Source organism: Varanus komodoensis, unplaced genomic scaffold, assembly GCF_004798865.1.
Source record: "Varanus komodoensis strain SLA01 unplaced genomic scaffold, ASM479886v1 scaffold24, whole genome shotgun sequence".
NCBI lineage: Eukaryota > Metazoa > Chordata > Lepidosauria > Squamata > Varanidae > Varanus > Varanus komodoensis.
This window is the reverse complement of record NW_025335641.1, coordinates 2,444,414-2,463,610: the sequence shown is the minus strand read 5'-3', so window position 1 is coordinate 2,463,610 and position 19,197 is coordinate 2,444,414. Positions and strand designations below refer to the sequence as shown.

The 19,197-nt window shown below is 37.5% G+C and overlaps 1 protein-coding gene across 17 annotated transcripts in view; it reads right to left on the bottom strand.

Moving 5' to 3' along the window:
- ADGRL2 (adhesion G protein-coupled receptor L2) overlaps positions 1-19,197 on the bottom strand; it is a 425,162-nt gene that overhangs the window by 26,679 nt on the left and 379,286 nt on the right. For 15 of the 17 annotated variants that reach the window (XR_006414954.1, XM_044432483.1, XM_044432481.1 and 12 more), the window contains 9 exons: positions 17,949-18,134; positions 17,251-17,289; positions 13,597-13,780; positions 9,666-9,788; positions 9,201-9,406; positions 7,752-7,925; positions 5,623-5,832; positions 3,959-4,179; positions 2,036-2,102 (listed from right to left, as the gene is read on the bottom strand). Coding sequence is in view for 16 of the 17 variants with exons in the window: in XM_044432483.1 (XP_044288418.1) it covers positions 2,036-2,102; positions 3,959-4,179; positions 5,623-5,832; positions 7,752-7,925; positions 9,201-9,406; positions 9,666-9,788; positions 13,597-13,780; positions 17,251-17,289; positions 17,949-18,134 (1,410 nt within the window). In the remaining variant the exon portion in view is untranslated. The remainder of the gene's footprint in view (positions 1-2,035; positions 2,103-3,958; positions 4,180-5,622; positions 5,833-7,751; positions 7,926-9,200; positions 9,407-9,665; positions 9,789-13,596; positions 13,781-17,250; positions 17,290-17,948; positions 18,135-19,197) is intronic. The other 2 variants (XM_044432485.1, XM_044432489.1) reach the window with 1 other exon arrangement.

Here is a 19,197-nt window from a genome sequence, read left to right as displayed (position 1 = left end):
CTACCAAAGTCTTTCCTTTTCCTGGAGTTGAGGAAGGAGAAAAATAGTGGAAGGCTTCACCTGGCTTCGTTTTGGCTCATGTAAATAGCACTAAGCAATGCTTTAGTTTTATAAGCAAACAAATATAAGGGGTTTTGCTGTTTCAGGTTTCTTTTGTGCAGTCAAGGAGATAAAATAAAACCTGAACAGATCCTTGTAGGTTTGTGAGCATAGTAATCTACTTCTTTTAGTGTTCTCTCATGATGCACATTTCTTGTTTGAAGACAAAGCTGGAAAAAGGGAGATCCTGTTTAAATAAGGTAGGTTTTTAAACTGACAAACCATGTTCCTGAGGACATACTACTGAGATTGGCTCCTTAAAAAACAATAAAGCTGCAAACAGCCCTCATACTGCTGCAACCATGAAATCATTCCTTGGGAGTACATGAGAGTATATAATTAATGAAGACATGCTGGTAAGGATATACAATATATTACTTGCTGTTATAATCCTTAATCACATTGTGATATAGCTATAACTAGCTGTACAGTACAGCTCCTGTATACTGCATGTCAGTGATCAAGCAAAATGGCATTTCTGCTATCTAATCAAGTATGTCTAACTATACTTCTTTTCCATGAATTTGATGGGAAAATATCGACTTTGATCCAGTGTAGCATGACAGATCCATATTCTAACCAAAAACAAAGCCAAATTCCCGCGGTTTTCTGCTGCAGTGTGCTGTGAGCATCCAAAAGCTACTCCTGGCAGTACAGTAGTTTTCTCGATTGCCATGGGATGCAGTAAAAAGTGGGTGGAGGAAGAGGAAAGCATTGAAGAAATATGAAAACATCATTTTTTGTCCTCCAGGTCCTGTCTCAAAACCCATGATGTGTTGCTACAAAGGTGGGTCCCTGACTCTCAGGAGAAGCCTTAAAAAGAAGGGAGCACAGGAAGATGCAGTTGAAAAGATGGCAGGAAAAATTTGTTGCATGAGAAAAGTTCTGCCCTCACAATTCTGGATCCAAGCCATTTGTGTCTGTTTTATGAATTCCAGAGATTGTGTTTTCAAGTGTTGCCAATGATGTACTTAGTGTTTTGTTTTTCTGATAGTATGGTTGATAGAACGGCCATCATGTTGTGTACAATAAGTAGTACCTGGACTTACAACATGGTTTCACTGAGGAAACTGGTAGCTATTTGCAATACAGGATAAAGGCTGGCTCAGACTTACAGACTGACATTAACTGTCACAGATAGGCCTCAATGCATATAATACTTCAAGGAGTTGAACTGCACAACAATTTCTAAAATACTCATGTATGGACAAAGTTAATTTTGCCTCAGTACATCCAGAATAATAAATGACCCTTAAAGCAATTACACATGATATCATCATAAAAGAAATGTGTCGGAAATAAATCATGGATATTTTCACTATGGAACTGCAGTGACAGAATGGTCTGGGGGTACATGACTTTTGTTTAACTGCTGAAACTGTAGGAAACCTGGCTTAACCAGTGCCTGGAAGAAGCTCTGAATTCTATGGACAAATAACAAGGTATAAATAAAACAAATTAACAAACTAAATAAATATATAAATTAGAGTCCAGGAACAGCCCCCCTGTTGTTCAAACAACTGTATGGTTTTAATCAAGGAGGCAGGGAAAGACTTAATAAATGACAACAATATATCTGAGAAGCTCAGGAACCAGAAGGAAATACTTAAGTCTCTGAAGTATCTCCTCAAGGGAGAAATGGGTTCTGCTTGAATTAACACTAAGATTAATAATTTATGTACCATCACAGAAATGTTCCCTACTCTAGAGATGCATTTGTCATCAAATGTGCATGTGGATACCTGTGTGGAAAGTAGTCTTTACACATTTCAAAGGAGGACACTGATCTGCCATGTTTACCTTTTTATACAATTATCTTTAGATATTTTGATTCTAAATATCATAGATATCTTTTGATTTCTGCCATTGTAATAAATCAAGTGAACTAGAGGAGAGGTAGGCAAATGGGTAGAAATGAGAGAGACCACATTCTTACCAGAATAATGAAGGTAACAGGCCCAATAAAACTCCAGATAAAATAGTTGTCAACCTTGAGCCAGCAACTATTACAGAAAACAGAAGAAACATGTTATGATAAAACGTCATGCTCTCCATGTTACATATAGAAATGTAAAACATTTCTTAGGACTTATTCACATGGATTTTTTCTGGCTATGATGTGACTTTTTAGCAGTGGCCTTGAATGCAGATCTACAGGAAGCACATCTTGGCAAATGCACGTACACATAACTAGGTGTTTTGCATCCTTATATCTTAGTTGGAAGGCTAATTATTCCTGGACATGAATGAGAGAGCAAAGTAGGAAAATAATTCATGAACAAGGATACCAAATTATTTTTCCAGGGTTCCAAAAATAGTATTTTGTTGAGAAAATAAGTTATGCAGTTTGAGTTTTAATTCAGTCTGTTTGTGCTGAGCTCATAATGAGGTAATTCTGAACAATAGTCTATGTATAAGCACGTCAGCCCCAAGTGTATCGGATTATTCACCAATACCTGTGCTGATCACTTACTCTGGTCATCACATTTCCCATCACTGATCACGGCCTAAAAGCCGTGATTTTCTTCAACCACTTTGAAAACTCTAATGACAACCACATCCCTAAAAGGGGGGAGGGGGGTGCCGAGGTGTGGAACAACTACCTTTAAAGTTTTTTTCAGAACCTGGGCCGTTCTAATCCTAACCTTCATGATATGGGCACACATTTATGTTTATCCTCTCTCTCTTTAAATAAGCTTTAGAAAGTAAGTGAGGTGGTGAGACCTACTGGCGACTCATTGCCAAAGAGCATGAAGAAAATTGTGATATGCTAACCAACACAAAGGGCTTATTAGATAAAAACAGCCACCATGACAAATCATTTAACGTGGCCTCAACATAGCATTTGTTCAACATCTAGAGTCATTATTATTATTATTTTAGCCTCCTGTATAGGCCTTTAAGCCCAGGCAGATAATACATGTTGGGTTTCCCACATACACACTTTTTGAGGGACATTCAGACTCTAATAATAACTGTCCATTGCAGATTAAGATGCCAATCTGCAAAAAAATAATTAATAGTACAACTGAATTCAGTGGGGCTTACTCCCAAGGGTTTTAACCAAAATGGGTTGTTTTCCTGTACAACAGTAGACTATCAATAAAATGCCCCAGCTGCCAACTAGAAATTCAATACTTAAAACAAAAACAAACTATTACACTGAATTACGTGTCAGCTTATCAGAACTCACTTCACATCTCCCTGCTGAATCACTTTTCTTTGTCTTTCATCAACAGCAAAATCAAGCAGGTTTCTTGCATTCAACAGTATGTGCCCCTACTGTAACTAATTTCATCAAAGGACAACGCAAGCACTATTTGAAGGCACATTTATGCCTCCAGCAACATAAATCCTCACAAATATTTGTGTCTACCTTCTGTCACTTTTTATATATCTTTCTATTTTTATAAATAAAAGGCAATGGCTAATTTTAATCCTGTTCTTTCCTGCCTGATAAAATATTATCAAAGTGAAACACATGGGCTATCATAGTCCAGAAAGAAAGCTAGCTGGAATATAGCTGAACAAAGAAATGTAACGAAGCATCAGCTTAAAAGCTCAGAGTTAAGTCCATCAGATACTTTTAAGCAGAGGAAAATTTTATCATTATTTTATTTAATATCCATTTGAGGCCCAAACAATTATTTACTTTTTACCAATTTGTTTCAGGTCAATCTTCTGTGTTAATAAGAAAAGTTGCAATTTATGATCTGACTTGCGGGGAAACACATTCTCTGAACCTAGTAAACAACAGAACACCCAACTGGAAGTTGCATATAGCATTGGCATCCCCTTACCATTAAAGCTTTCAGATGCTTTATTCATACAAATATTCAGGTCACTAGCAATTACTTACGCATTCTTTGCTCCATAGCTGGTATAGTCAATAGCTGCTGAGACACCAACAACTGTGGCAGGGAAGAGGTAGCCAGCAACATAGTAGTACTTCTTCCTAGAATATTCACTTTCAAATACTTCTACTAACATGAGATAGAGTTGCACCCCTTCTAGGCACATCCAGGCAAAGGCTGCCAGGAAGAAAAAGTGTAAGAGGCCTGCAAATATTGGGCATGCAATCTGCAAAGAAAGAGAAACAATCAGATGCAAACTGCAACCTTCCCATTTAATCTGTCATTTCCAGAGTTTGAAATAATATGCATCTAACAGTGACTGCTTGGAGTGTACTGACAGCATATGCACAGTCAAAAAAACTCTTAAAAGGAAACTGTATTCAGAACTGTTGAAACTATATTGTGGATTGTGAACTCCACTGTGTTCCCAGTAACTACAGCATCTCCTCTGTTGCACTCTGTGAGTGAAGATATGGAAAATATGTGCCTATTAGCATTCTTCAGTGTAATGGAATATCAAGTCTAGAAAGCAGTCCATTAATTTTTGGTAGTGAAATGTTAACACTCTTCTGTAAGGCTTATATTGCAGATGATTTTGTACAGGAAGATAAAGAGACACTAGATGTATTATTTATACCTTCTGTTGAAAATTCTTATTCCACTGTCAGAATATTCTATTTCCTTTAATATCAAATATCCTTGCTTTTCTATTTTTAGGAAGATCTGCTGTCATATCACTAGCCAAGTTACATTCCCTCCTCTGTAACTGAGAGTTGAATGAAATTCTACTGACTCAATTCTGAGCAAAGCTTATTTTAGAAAGCCATGGTTCTGTCTCATGTATTGAAATAAGAAGTAAAGATACAGCAAAGGAAAGAATTCCACAGCCTTTGTCTCCTTCCAAAGACAGGAAAGTACTGCATGTCTATGCAAGGTTCTGTTGCATCATTAGAAACAGGATGCACCTACAGGAAGATACAACAAAGTTCAACTAAAACTATCCAAAAATTCAGCACTTAACTGTGCCACCTTAGTTCCATTTGTATCAATGAGCAGTCTGATCTAATTTTTGTTGAAATTTTATCACTGATTTTCCACAGTGGTCATGCTATGCATCCATATGCCAATCTAAATTGTTGTCACAACACTTATTACTTATACATACAACTACTCATACATATAGCTCCTCTGTCTCACTGCCCCCATCAAATCTTACTGCTTAACTGGTGCATCATCTTTTATTCAACTACCATTTTAATGGAACTTGAACTGAATTTCTTATATTTTAAAGCTAATATCCAATTCATTTTTGTGGCACAGTAGCATTCCACCTGCTATATAGAGCTGAATCAAACTGGTTTGCCTTTGCATTTGTTCTAGTTTAAATGCAGAATTCTCAATCTCGTTTGCTCTCAAGTATAAAGTAAGTGGGTTATGGTGGGGCAGGAGCAGCAGCAGCTTGGAGTGGAGTTTCTTAACCTTTTCCCTGCCTGCAGCATTTCTTCTACAATGCCTTTCTCCAAGCACTCATCCATCAAGGAAAAAAATAGCAAAAACACGTTTGGAATTTCTTTGTTTGCTAACAAAATCTAGCTCTGACCTTGCTGTACCAATTACTTTCTGGGGGGGGGGGGGATCCTGACAGATGTGTTAAATAAGGACAGCTTACCTTATATTCTGTCTTATCAATGCCTATTAGAAAAATAAATTCTGCAATGAGGAGGTTGATGCAAAGGTTCTTGTGAATTGTGTTTCGATCACTTTGAAGGCCACGGAAGAAACAGAAAGTGAAGATGCAAATTGCCAGGCAGACAAGGGAAATGACAATCCCCACCCAGGTGATGACAGTAAGGAGTAACCCATCCATTCCATTTTTGTACTGGAAATGATGAAGAGTGAAGAAAATTAGTGTCATCACTGATCAATGCAAAGCTAAAATATCACAGTTAGAACCTATTTTATGAGTGACACAGAAGCCTAGCTCACCAATAATAATATAATTTTGTGCATTGTTGATGGAGATGGAAATGTGACATGAACTTAACAATGACAACAAACTTAAAGGGCATTATGGAAAAATTGACAATTGCTATATTGACTAAACAAATACATTATCGTTTCTGATTCTGATGAAAATTCAATGGCACTAGAATTTTTCAATATACACGTATGATTCATAAATAGAAAATATGAATAAATCTCGTTAGGGTCCAGAGAGCCTATCAAGCTTTTTGGCCAATGTTATGGTCAAATGAGTGATGATTAAGTTTATCTTCTGTAGATTGTGCTGTAGCTCCATAATATTGAGAAGAACTTTCAAAACTATAGCCATAGTTATTGGTATTTTGAGTTTTCCCAGATTTACAGTATTTGCCAGTTCTGTAACTGTATTGGCCATTTACACAGCACCCTGCACATGTTTGGAGAACTTTGTACAGAGTTTGGATGAAATCATGATCATTGTACCAATTGTTCTGTTCATAGGTGCTGGAACAGAAAATGGATCCAAATACACTGACATCACACAGTAGACGTACATGCAAATAGTGACTTCATTATTTGCATGCATATCTACGCTATCTTGTAAATGTGCTTTTGTGGCATGGATAGTGGGACTTTCTGGGTCATGTACATGTTTTGTACTGTATTATTCCTCTTATCTATCAGTTTTTATTTCTTTTATGGCTTAATCCCATGATGTCATCAAAAGTGGCATCCTCCTGATACTGATAATGCATACACATATTAACACTATTAGGACATAATCTGATGGGAATGCCTCTAAGTCCCCAAACTTAGAAGCTTGCCTGCCTCCAATGCAGAGTGGGAGAAACTGCAGAGGAGATTTTCACATCCTTGCTCCTCCTCTCCGGATATTTTTGGCTATCTATTGATTGAACCTCAAAGGGGAAGGAAAGGGACTGCAGTAGCTTCAGGATACCTCCTATCCTGGGCACTCCATTCTCCTCCCCTTCCAGATCACCAATATGTCCCCTTTAACCACCTCCAAGATTGTTATTCTGACCTCAGAGTGCAGCTGGTGGTTATTTCTAACTGCAATGGAACAAGGATGACAGTAAGCTCTTTGAATTCAGAGTGCTGTCCACTATTGGAGATGGGTATCCAAACTATCCTGTGGCTTCCTGTGCAATGTCCAGTTGTCACAGGATTATTTCCCATGTCACCGACTGCCAGTAATTCCCATTACCATGATCTAGTTTCCACCGTGAATACAGAGCAGACTCTCTATTTCTCTCAGAAGCATTCTTTTAAGGGGTTGATGTTTATACCTTCACCAATCATTCCTTTAGCACTGGCTTTTGTTGTTTTTATTGCTTTCTTTGCAGGTTTACTCTTGTGTTCTTTTTGTTTAGAACGCTGATTTTCCAGGCTTCTGCATCACTTTAAAGAGCCCATACAGATAGAAAAGGGTCCCTACTGCAGAACCTCACACTGAAACTATGTCCAGGGCATCCAGGAGAGCAACAGCAAGGAAAATAGTATGGTCATTATCATTCTCTTTCTTCTCATAGTTACTGAACATGCTACTAGAATATCTGAATAGGGCTGCTGAGAAGGGACACTTTTTAAAGCATTAAATACAAGAAGTTGAAGAAATATTCTTTTAAAAATTATTTTACATTATGTACTTTGGAGAACATAGGTCATAGAAAACTGTGAAATAGGATATGCAGAAATATTAAATAAAATTTGACTTTCTAGATTGTTCAACATTTAGCATATTAATTGGTTCTTCAAAATGGTGTGTGTTTGCTGATTAAAACTATGGTTACTTACCACAATTCCCCTATGGGCCATGAGGATTGCAAAGTTGGTTAGGTGGCTACATGCACATGTGGTATGAGTTTTATTTGTGTCAATCAACTTGCAACCTTGAGTTGACCAATATCCCATCATAGTCCGTTCTGAATAGTTCCAGAAGGAACAATTGGCATTGAAATAATTGTTAGGCTGTGAAATACCAGGATAAAGAAAAAACAGAATGTAATATCATGAATATATGGTATCATATGCATGAAATATAATTTAGATTTGATTTTACATTTTTGAGGTCTGCAATTTTGGATCATAATTAATCAAAGGCATTTAATCAAACTATAATAAAATTCATGTACAAGTATAATTAGTGTAACCCTGGATGAAAGCTAGGTAGATTAGCTGAAAGGCTTTGTTGAATAACCCTGCAAGCTAGTTTAAAAGTAAGTATTATAGTCTAAAGCATGCTATAGTACTAGTACAGTCCATATTACTGAAGATTTAACCTTAATCAATTACAGTTTTCAGCTCGTATTTCAATGCTCATGCTGTCCACTTGTGGCCATTCTCTTTTCATCCTGCAGCAGTAGAAACATGTAGCTTTTCTATAGTGGTTCCTAAATAATTGAAGATTTAGTGATGCATTCACTTTTCCAATTTTGATCAGATCTACAGGAGCAGAAGAGCAGTTGGAATCTTCAACAAATTAAACTGCTCCAAAAACTAATCTGGGGAAAACACATGGGGTGAAATCCAATGAAGCTTTTCACTGATGGAGCTGCTTCTATTAAAAGAACTATATCGAACCCATGTGCATCCTCAAAATAGGTTCTGGGTGCAATGAGAAGAGAGTAAGAAAGCTCCTTTGTGCAAGTGGGCTTCCTTCCATGCATAGTCTGTTGTTTGTTTCTAAAAAGCCTTTTTGATGCTTTAGGTAAACAGAAAGCCCCAACCAAGACTGTAAAGCAGTATGCCAATATGTCCTGGAGAGTCCTTGGAAATCAGCTGAAGACAAACAGACTGGATAAAGCTGCTGCACAGAAACCAGCCCCTAGCAATCCTGCACCAGCTAAAACCTACTTGAATGATTGATAGGTTCCAGAAGACAATATGAAATTAGAGTGAAATGCTCTAAGTCCCATTTAAATTTTGCTACATTAAGCAAGTAAAATTGTAAGAGCTTGTGTTTTCTGCCCTGCTGCTAAGGTAAGAGTTAATTTCACTTAGGAACAAATTAGAGCCATTTACATTTTCATGTTGATTACTGAATTAGCTTTCATTAAGAATACACTTAAGTTCTAATAATCACTGAACCAGGCTCATTTAATTTTATGTTCGTAGACTTAAATAAACCTGTGCTTCTGACCTAGCCCGACATTTGAAATTCAAATTCAAAGATTCCCCCCCTCCCCCGGCTCTTCACTCTTGCTGATTTTATGACCTTCCCATTAATTCATTACTATAACTCACATCAATGTGTGCCAGGGTGAAAAGAACAGGATCAGTCAAGTAGACACGGCTGGACTCCTTGTTGATGGAGGCTGCAATGACATCAGAATTCACAGCAATGGTACTGTTCCTGCCGGCAAACTCGCCTCCTAGTTTTATGGTTGCATTTTCGGTACTGAGGAACCGGCCTAAGCTTTTATAAATTATGAAAACCAGCTTTGCTAGCCCTGGAAAAAGAAAACTCCATTATATTGACCTGAAAGTACTCAACGTGTCTCCAATATCCTCTTCCCCTGACCTCCCTCACTGTGATATAAAACTAGCACAGAAGAATTGATTCCAAGGAAAAGTGCTAGCCAAACATTTTATGTACAAATGAGAGATGGTAACAAACTATTTTTTAATGTTGTTGCGGGTGTATTCACACACTGCACTGTGAGAGTTAAGTTGCTAGGGCTAAAAATAAATCGTTTGCAAAAGACATACCATTTCTGCTGTTCTGTTTCACAGTGCTTGAAGAGAGCTGGATTGAATTGCCTCCTGCATTGCCCTGAGGAAATTTCAAGTCCTGCACCTGCCCTTCTGTACTGAGCACCGCAACTTCAAGGACTAGATGGACCAAAAGCAAAAACAAGATTTTTTTGTGATCAGATTTGTGTATGTTTGTTGTCTTTTGGGGGAAGGTTTCCTATTTGGCTGCTTTTGTTTGCTTGCACATGACAGGTGTGTACTGATGTATTTCAACAACATGGAGACATTTCTTTTCTTTAAATTTTAATCATGCTGAGTGTAGATGCCACAAAAGTAATAGCACTTCAGTTCAAAGAACATGACATTCAATCTGATTTTAATGTGAGCTTAAAAGATATCAAAATTCAAAAATCCCACAAGTACTTAATGGGGAAAAATTCTTAACTTTTGGAAACCCAAGCATATTGGCAATTACATTCTACCTGCTGTCGCTAAGACTAATATCTTAGCAACAGAGAGCTACTGTAGTGTAAAAGTTAAGAATACTGGACATGGGCTAGGAAGCCACTTATTTAAATATCTGCTCCACTGTAAAACTCACTTCAGCCAGTCACTATTTAGCCTACAGTATCTTATAGGCCAAGATAAAAATGGAAAAGGATTACATGCAAGTTACCTTGAGCTCCTCAAAGAAAGGTGGGCTATAAATCTAACAAAAATAGAAATAAACCTAAAAGTATTTTATCCAGTATTTGAAGATACTAATGGCTGCATTTCCTATAGTAGCTTTACAGCAGCATCCCTGAAGATCTGAAACATGTTGGCACATGAAGTAAACCTGTGCCTTGCCCAGAAGACTTTTAGGGAAATTGAAAATATTGCACTTTTAAAATACCTTTTGTGAAACTACATGTTGTAGAGTTATTTAGTTGTCTCTGCCTTTGATTCTAAACCAAAATGAAATGTGCTAACAGATATACCATAACCCACAGAACTGCAATTATGAGTGGGGTGACCTATTCACTTCCATGGAGGGGAAGCTTCCACACACCAGCCTTTCTGTAGATGTGAAGCTTCCTTTTTCATTCTAGTGAATGGACTAGGCTACTGTATGCATGCAAGTTCCACATAAGCATTATCCATGAACACGTGGATAAATGGATCATCCAGCTGGCAGGATGGTAAGAGCAGTCAGCAATACCATCTCACAGCTCTGTTTTGTATTTTTTAGCCCTTTTGGAGATCCAATATCCCCTGCCTATTAGTTCCCCGACTATATATATATATATATATATATATATATATATATATATAGTGTCAAGTCATGGGCAATATTCACTAAATTAAAAAGTGCCCTTGCATGTAGAGAAGATAGTGCTAGCAGGAAAATGAGAAACACACACTTTTTTTTGTAAATTAGCTTTATATATATATATATTTAAAATGACACTATTGTCAGTTGATTTTTGACACTTACTAGCCAATATTTATACAAAAAGGAAGCTTTAAAAAGGCAGTCCACATAGCTAGTTATTAAAATGGTGGTGAATAAAATATTAATGATAAGGTTATCTATCTAAGCTGTCAAACCCTGAATTTAATACCTCATTATTATCAATGCTCAAAATGATATGTTTAGAAAGAAGAAAGGAAGTGTCAACCATGCTATTATCCAAATCAAGCAAGGGCAATGCGTATGCAAAAGGAGACTTCCACATGTGCTCTGTCAATTGCTGCATATAATAAAGTCTGTGCAAGCCATGGCCCTTGAAGATCAGAGAAATTGCTGCATCTACTGAGTATATAGTGGTGCTGTTTCTGACCATCCTGATGCCCAATTTAAGCAAAGGGTGATAGAAATATAATTAAAGCACCTGTGTTCTTCCCAGGTGACTAGCTTCATTGAAGCACCAAGCATCTCTTTGGTGAGGCCAATCTCAATTAACTAATAATAAACAAACCTTCATTGCAGGATATTCCTCTTATGTTTCAAACAACAAAATTGTCATGAGCCAGGCACCCCTTCCCAACGAAAGCAATCACTCCAGCAGATGCTACCAAAGTCTTCATTCTAAACAACTACAAAAGGATCTTACAAACAATTTACCACTGTTAACATAAACAGGATAGAAAGCTGACCTCTCACTCTACCTAACTTAACCTCATGCTTTGCTTATGAACCCGCCGAGGATGCACCCCCAGAGGTGGGGCGCTCTGAACGTGCAGTCGTCGCTGTTCTTCTAATTGAGATTCCATCTGCCCCCAGTCTTCGAGTGTGCCTGCGGGAACGAGCATCCTCAAACTCAGCTTTGTTCTCGCACTTCATATCAGTATCTAGTCCCGTAGCTGCTCTCTAAGAGTCTTGCTCCTGCATCTTGGCCTCTTCTTCCGGTAGCAAAACCCCATCTGTTTCTACGCTAGTAAAAACATCTGGGGAAGGAGGGTGAGAGTTTTGTACTGTTGTTGGGACAACGATTAACTCCTCTTCTCTGGGGCTCTGGTTTTCACAAGCATCTCCACTCCCTTATGCACACAAGACTCTTCTGAGTGCGTGCACATGACAAAAATAACTGAAAATTATTTCAACCCTCAACAGTTTGCCTCTTGTTAAAACATGGGTTGTAATCCCAAACATACTTCTCGGACTGTATGTGCTATTGCATCTAAGAATGGTTTACCTCCAAGTAAAGATGCTGAAAAATTAGTTTCTAAAGTAATTACTAAGTATTTGTAAACTGCTTGATCTTCCTTGTATTAATTAATTCTTCAACCTCTAGGCCTAGCCTCATTCTGATGTGTGTTTATGTGTGGGCATATATATGGGTATTTATTTATTTATTTATTTATTAATTAAAACATTTTTATGCCGCCCCATTCGCTGAAGCCTCAGGGCGGCTTACAACAATAAGTTAGGTCTTCATAAGTAAAAATTAAAATATATACATTAAAATAAAATACAACTATACAATATAAAATAAGCCGCCCTGGCCAGATAAAATTCAATAATATTAACATTTAAAACGCTGCTTAAATACAAAGGTCTTCGCCTGGCGCCGAAAAACAAATGATGACATGCATGCCCAACAGCACACATGCACACACGTGTGCTCTATGTAAAACTTGCCAAAACATATATGGAGTGACAACAATACCAAAGGAATGACAGTTCCTACATACAATAGTCAGATGTACAAGAAAATATACCTGCATCTGATACAAGGTAGTTTAATCTCCCTGCCAGCAGTTAAAAGAAAATAGCTATTGAACGTGATTTATTATTATCTGTGAAGCATGGCTTTTTAGTACTTTGGAAAAAGTAGCTCTGTTAACGTATTTTCACCTTAATGGAGTTAGGATTAATCAAAATATTTAGTACATGCACTTCGTACCTAAACTTGGGACAGCATTCCACCTGCAAGTGATCTTCATTCACTAGCAACTGATAATATATAAGGGAAAAGATTCTTCTACAGCAAACATTTCAGTTAATTTAAATGCACATTTTAGCTTTCATGTTTTGCTGTTGTGGTAGTGGTCCTGAAATAATTTTTTAAGGTAAACCAATATTCTAACATCTGTATGGTGGACACTAGGAGGAGGTTAAGAGAATGATGTTTTGCATCAGCCTAATGAATTTTGGCTAAATTTGAACTGGTATGACTAGCTAGGAAATACTAGGAGTTGCAGGGCATTTTTCTGCCTAAATAAGAATAAGCATGTGTCCTTAGACATTAAACAACATCAGCACTATGAACAGCACATCACCTATTAATATTTTTACCTATTACAACATTAATTATGGTACCTGGTGATAATCTTAATTTTTACTCATTCCTAAGTGGGTGAACCATGCTTTTCTATTTGATTATCCCAAATCACTACATCTGATGCATTCTTCCTTCCTTCCCCACCATGGCACCTGCCTTTTCAGGATACATTCACTTACCAATGTGATCCGTAGGCATTGCGACTCTTGTTGGTTCTAACAGATTGTCTGCCAGGACAAAAGCCCCTTCTTCTAGTGTATCAAGTAACATTGTTGCAGCATGTGCTTGTTCAGAAGAATTCATATCTCTCCAAGATTCCAGAGCTTCAGCCCTAAGCAGGTTGTCCACCGTGTCAACAATAGCCTGCATTCATTAGAAAAATGTTAGGTTCTACTGCCTTCGGCAGCATGAAAGAGTTCCTAACATGATCATGCCACAATTGTAATATTTACTGTTAACATGATTTACAGTGTTTTAGTGACAAAAGAGCTACGTCTCCTTTTAGAGCATCTTCATAACATACCTTAGAAAGCTATGAAAAAAAATGCCATTAATATATTGAAGAATAAAAACGGGGACTACTTTCATTTGAAAGCCTTTGGTGCCAAACTAAAGTTCTTTTGAACGCTGATCCACTGCAGAAACAGAGGACTTTAACATGGAATCAGTGTTAAAGAATATGTAGTAGTGGCCTGATCCCACAGAATTATATGTATATTAGGAAGAAAAATGTACATCTGCACAGCATCATATGAAGGTAGAAGAGAGAAGGAAGATCATGTGAAAATACTGACCATGTTCAAATGATCAAATCCTAACATCAGAATATTTAGAAGTTGCATGTACCAGCTGTGGTTTCCCCTTTATCAAAGTGAGAAAAGTCACTATAAATCAAGAACTTTAGTTATTGATTTCCAAACAAACTAGGATTTAAACCATGGCTGAAAGTTGGCTTCCAAATCTGGCTTGCTAGAGTAAGCAATAACCATCTTTTCCAGTTCACATGCATTTGGAAGCTATGGTTAACTGTAGTTTCCTGGTTTGTTCACTGCTCTCACAAAGGATAAAATGAAGTGGTAGCAAAGGAAATGTATGTACACTGAAATTAGACATATTCTGGCTTCTCATGTTAGGTTTTGATTGTGCAAACACTGCCACTATGTTCACCTGGCAAAAGTATCCAATCAATCATAGTAATCAAACAATCAATTGCAGGGAGATTCTTACTTTAATGCATAATGTAGCCATGTACTGTATATACTATGCATTGCTGAATCACCATGTTTACCACGTCCCATTTACCTAGTTATGTGTCATTAAGCACACATATAATGCGGGTGATCAATTTCAAAAGCAATGGAAATGAAAACAAAAGATGTCACAACCAGAACACTGTGCTCTATGCCTAAATGAATAAGAAAAGTTAGTTGGGGCTATTGTCAGGAGCAAAATTAATTAGCCTAATCCATCTTAATATCCTCGTTCTGTCCGTATTGTAAGCCTCCACAACGGCAGGTGGAAGATACTTTGGAGTGGCATGAAAGGATTTTCTTCCCCCTTTCTCTAATGGGTAACAGAAGAATCAAACTGCTCACACTGATACTGTTTCAGCCATTAAATAGAGTGGAACAGAAATTGGTCTGCAGAGGCCATATTCATTAGTCACTAAGAAATACGGATTGGAGCTTCTGATCTGAGTTACAAGTGAATTCTTGCTTGTGAAGTGAAGACTTGCTTCATTTGCATCGCATCAGGCAGATTTTGATTTGTAATTTTAAGAGGTTTTATTAGTTTTTTCCAAACTGAGAAGCTCATTTGAGACCTACAAAAACTGATTCCAGTAAGAAATTAAGCTTGTGCTGCCATTTCTGTTTTACACTGTGCCGATTATATATATTCATTAACTTGCATTTCTCCTTATATTTGCAATGCTATCTCAGTTGCTGCTTTTCTGCAGTGAGCTGAAAACAGCCAGCACTGTAATGACACATTTTCTTGCCAAAGTTTTGGTTGTGATTGGGTAGTGGGAGAGAAAGACATAATAAATTCTCAGTGCATGACCTGGCCAAATTCAAAGCACTTCTTTTTTTAGTTCAATGGAAAAAATAACAATGTAACTTGCTCACTAAAATTATCATGAGTAAATGCTTTGCTTCAGCTGGATCATAACCAAGTTTCTTACCATCATGACAACAAGCACACTCATTATTACATTCTGCACAATGACATTTACCTTTTAAAGGTGAACTGCAAATGCAAGTGTAAAACCCAATGTGCTCCAGCCTAACTTCCCATGATCCAGGTTAAAAGAGAACAATTATCAAGGGCGTTTTAAGATGTGATTTCACCCACTTCTCTTTTGTTCAACCTTACCAAAAGTATGCGGAGTGTGAAAAAGAGAGGAGAGTGTAATTTGGGGTAAGGGAAGATGTAACATTCCAAATTATGAGGCTGTCAACTGCTGGTTGGAGGATAGCATATGTCCTCTACCCATTTGGTCCCTTTTGGATTACGAGCTCCACCACTGGTTAGAATGCTGATTATCCAATATGTCTGTTGCCACAACTATAACTAGAACTGAGATTCTGCTAACCAAGGATTTGAAATTATGATTTAATCCTGCTTTAAGTCTTGATTAGCTCTAACCACAGTTAGCATTGCTGCACATATAACAGTAAATCATGATTCTGTCTTGGGATTTTTTCCCCCTCTTTGGGCGGGGAGCAGAATTTAGATGAAGGCAATAGAGAACAAGAGTAAATGGCTCGAAAGCCTCTTTTGGCTCACATAATTTTCATTAAGGAATTGAGAATGCTATGTCTGTCATGGACTAGGCATATTTTTATTATTTCCTTTATTCTGTTCTGAGCCATTTCCCTTCATTGTATCATCATCATCATCATCATCATCACTTTTAATATCATTTGGTAACATTACAGAAGAAATATGCAAATATGTGCAATTATTTGTTTTAACACCAACACCACTAGGCTGCAATTCTATCTAACACCCTTCCCTACTGTCAGACACACAGTGTAGACCTTGGTATTAACAAGAACATGTACTGAATGGCCTGCAAGTTATTTTGACTCCCTCATGATTTATAATTCCTCTCTCAGTTTGGAAAATAGGGCTAAGTAGGACCAAGGAGCAATATATTAGGTAGTTATTAGAAAGCTTGCATTTTATCTGCAGTTCAAGTTACCATAGTTAGCATTCAAATGGATATACTTTTCAATTTGTGCATACATATATGTCTCTGAATTTAAGAGTGCACCAAAAAGAAATAAAACAGGGTGGCTGAAGGTGTGTATGTATTCTTGCAGTTTTATCATGCACAAATATGGGATGTAATCCAGCAGGCACTCTTGATACATTCCACTGAAGTAACTCCACTGAAGCAAGAGGAGGTTGAGAACCAGCAGCGATTTGTGGAGTCTACTTGCTATGGGTACACAGTCTTTGATATATAACTGCAAATATAAAACCATTTGTGCTTATTGTCAGCTTTGGTTTTCTTCTACAAGCATAACACTATGGTGAAACAAAGCTATTGTTCTCTCCAATTCGGTTAATGCCCATTGCTGTTCTTGCACTTTTTAGAGAAAAGGTGAGAGGAAAGGAAGTATTGATTATTGGTTCATTCTACTATTGATTTATTATGGAAGCATTATACCTGTGCAAAAGCCAACATTTTGAACAGCTGGTGGTGAAAGGGCACAATACACATTTATCAAAGACTGAAATACAGAGGATCATGCAGCAACAGGATAAAGCGTAGCAGCGGGTTACTGAAGCAGGGAGAAAGCAAGGTGACAGCATGGGAGAGATACCTTAAGGTAAGCCCTGCATGTCTTCTCTCGCTTTTGGAGCTTGTTAGTAAAAAAGGAAAAAACATCAGATGTTAGACACAAAAAGTGGAATAGTAATGCTACTATTTAATTGTTGTTCAGACACCTGAGGAATACATTTTAAGTGTTTTTAATCATCACTTCTAGATGAATCTTCTGCTTTTATGGAAGTTAATGAAGGGCAAGGTTGAGTCACTGCTTGCTGCATCAAATATTTCTGGGAGCCCAAATCATGCTAGCAGGGAACATGTCTAGGATGATTACAGAAAAACAGTTTTTGTGTTCCCTGCTTCCTCCCACCAAAATACTGTAAAGTTAAATTGGACCAAAGAGCACAGCAGTGCTAAGTCTTATTGATGCCTAAAATGCTGTTTTGTTTTTAGCGTGCTCCTAAGGTAAAATTAACGTCATCTGTTCTATTCTAACTGCCCATATGGGAATGGTCATGTTCCTGTTGATTTCTTGAGTACTAGGTTTGTGGCACTGTGATATAGTGTCAAAAACCTCATGTCTTTATGAATTGGTTACTTTCCCTTCAAATCCTAAAATATGTTCTCCTTCAGGGACTGATGCAAAGCAAGCAACCATTTCACAAAACTGTTGCTGGGAGAAAGCAAACAAAACCATGAGAAAAAGGAGTTTTAAAGCCCAATGGGTGAGGCTGTTTTCCCTGTGTTTACCTTGTTATAGCTCCGTCCAGCAGAGTCTTTCTCATTGGGCTTCAGATCCTGGAGCTGAGCATCAAGAATGTCCACTAACTGTTCCATCAGTCGGACTGATGAACTCACATCACCAGCAAAAATAGGTCCTTTGGTGTGTTTAGCCAATTCATTGGCAAGGCTAGCAGCATTTTCTCCACTTCTGATCTGAAATAATTATTGAAAGTATTTTAATAAGATGTCCCCAAGCCTCTAATGCCTTGAGCATTTTAGTTATAAATAAGTATCAGATTTTTGTCTTAAAACAGTAAGTTGTTAGATATTTTTAGAATTCTTCTCTTTTTCTAGTTCCCCACAGAGCCTGCAGCAACCCAGGAAATAAAGTGTAAGGTATTTGGGCCAGGAACCTGTCCTTTTAACTTATGGAGTTTGAGGTATATATATGGAGGGAGGGAAGGATCTATCATCTATTGATTAAAGTTAATTCCCAAAATTCCATTTTATTCTTCCAACATTCCATTAGTGAAACTAAGAAATTTGAAGACAGGGTGATGCAGGTAGCAACAGGCTTCCACAATTTTAAAACTGGAGTGCAACACATGTATGTGGAGAGGGAGAAGAAGAGACAATGTAAGTATATGTAGTGTGTACTGGTACTGGTAGGGTAGCCCCTTTCACTTTGGAATATGGCCAGCCTCACTGTAGGCATGTGATCTTTAACATGTTTACATAGAATCCATTTGGCCCTTGCCACCCTTTGGAACTGTCCATCCTGAGCATATGGAGATGAGTGGAAATTCTGAACTTTCCTGGCATGTCTACTTCCTCCTCCTGTCACTATTAATTGAGGTTGTTGGAATGGCCAGCAGAGCAAAAAATAAGGTTAGTGCACTGTTTGTCTGGAAAGTGAGAATTTTATTTGTATGGTGCTGTTGAGGATGTAAATTGTCCATCCTGCTTCTCTCTTCTGCTTGTGAAATTTCATGGAATTTTAGCTAGCAATGCAACAACAATAAAGAATGCAACAGCAGGAAGCAGATAGTTTATCTTATAGGACAAATGAAGGGTTTGAAATTCCTCAGAGCTTTTAGGCTGCACTGCTTAATACTTCCCCTGCTTGCTAGGCCCTTTCTCATCTTTCTCCTTCTCTGATTATAAAGTGGTTACTAACTAGTAGTTTTATCAAGTGTTTCCTAAATTTAGTCTGTTTTTATATGATTTCAATTTGTTGGCCAACTTGATTTTTTAATCAAAAGTTGTACAATTAATT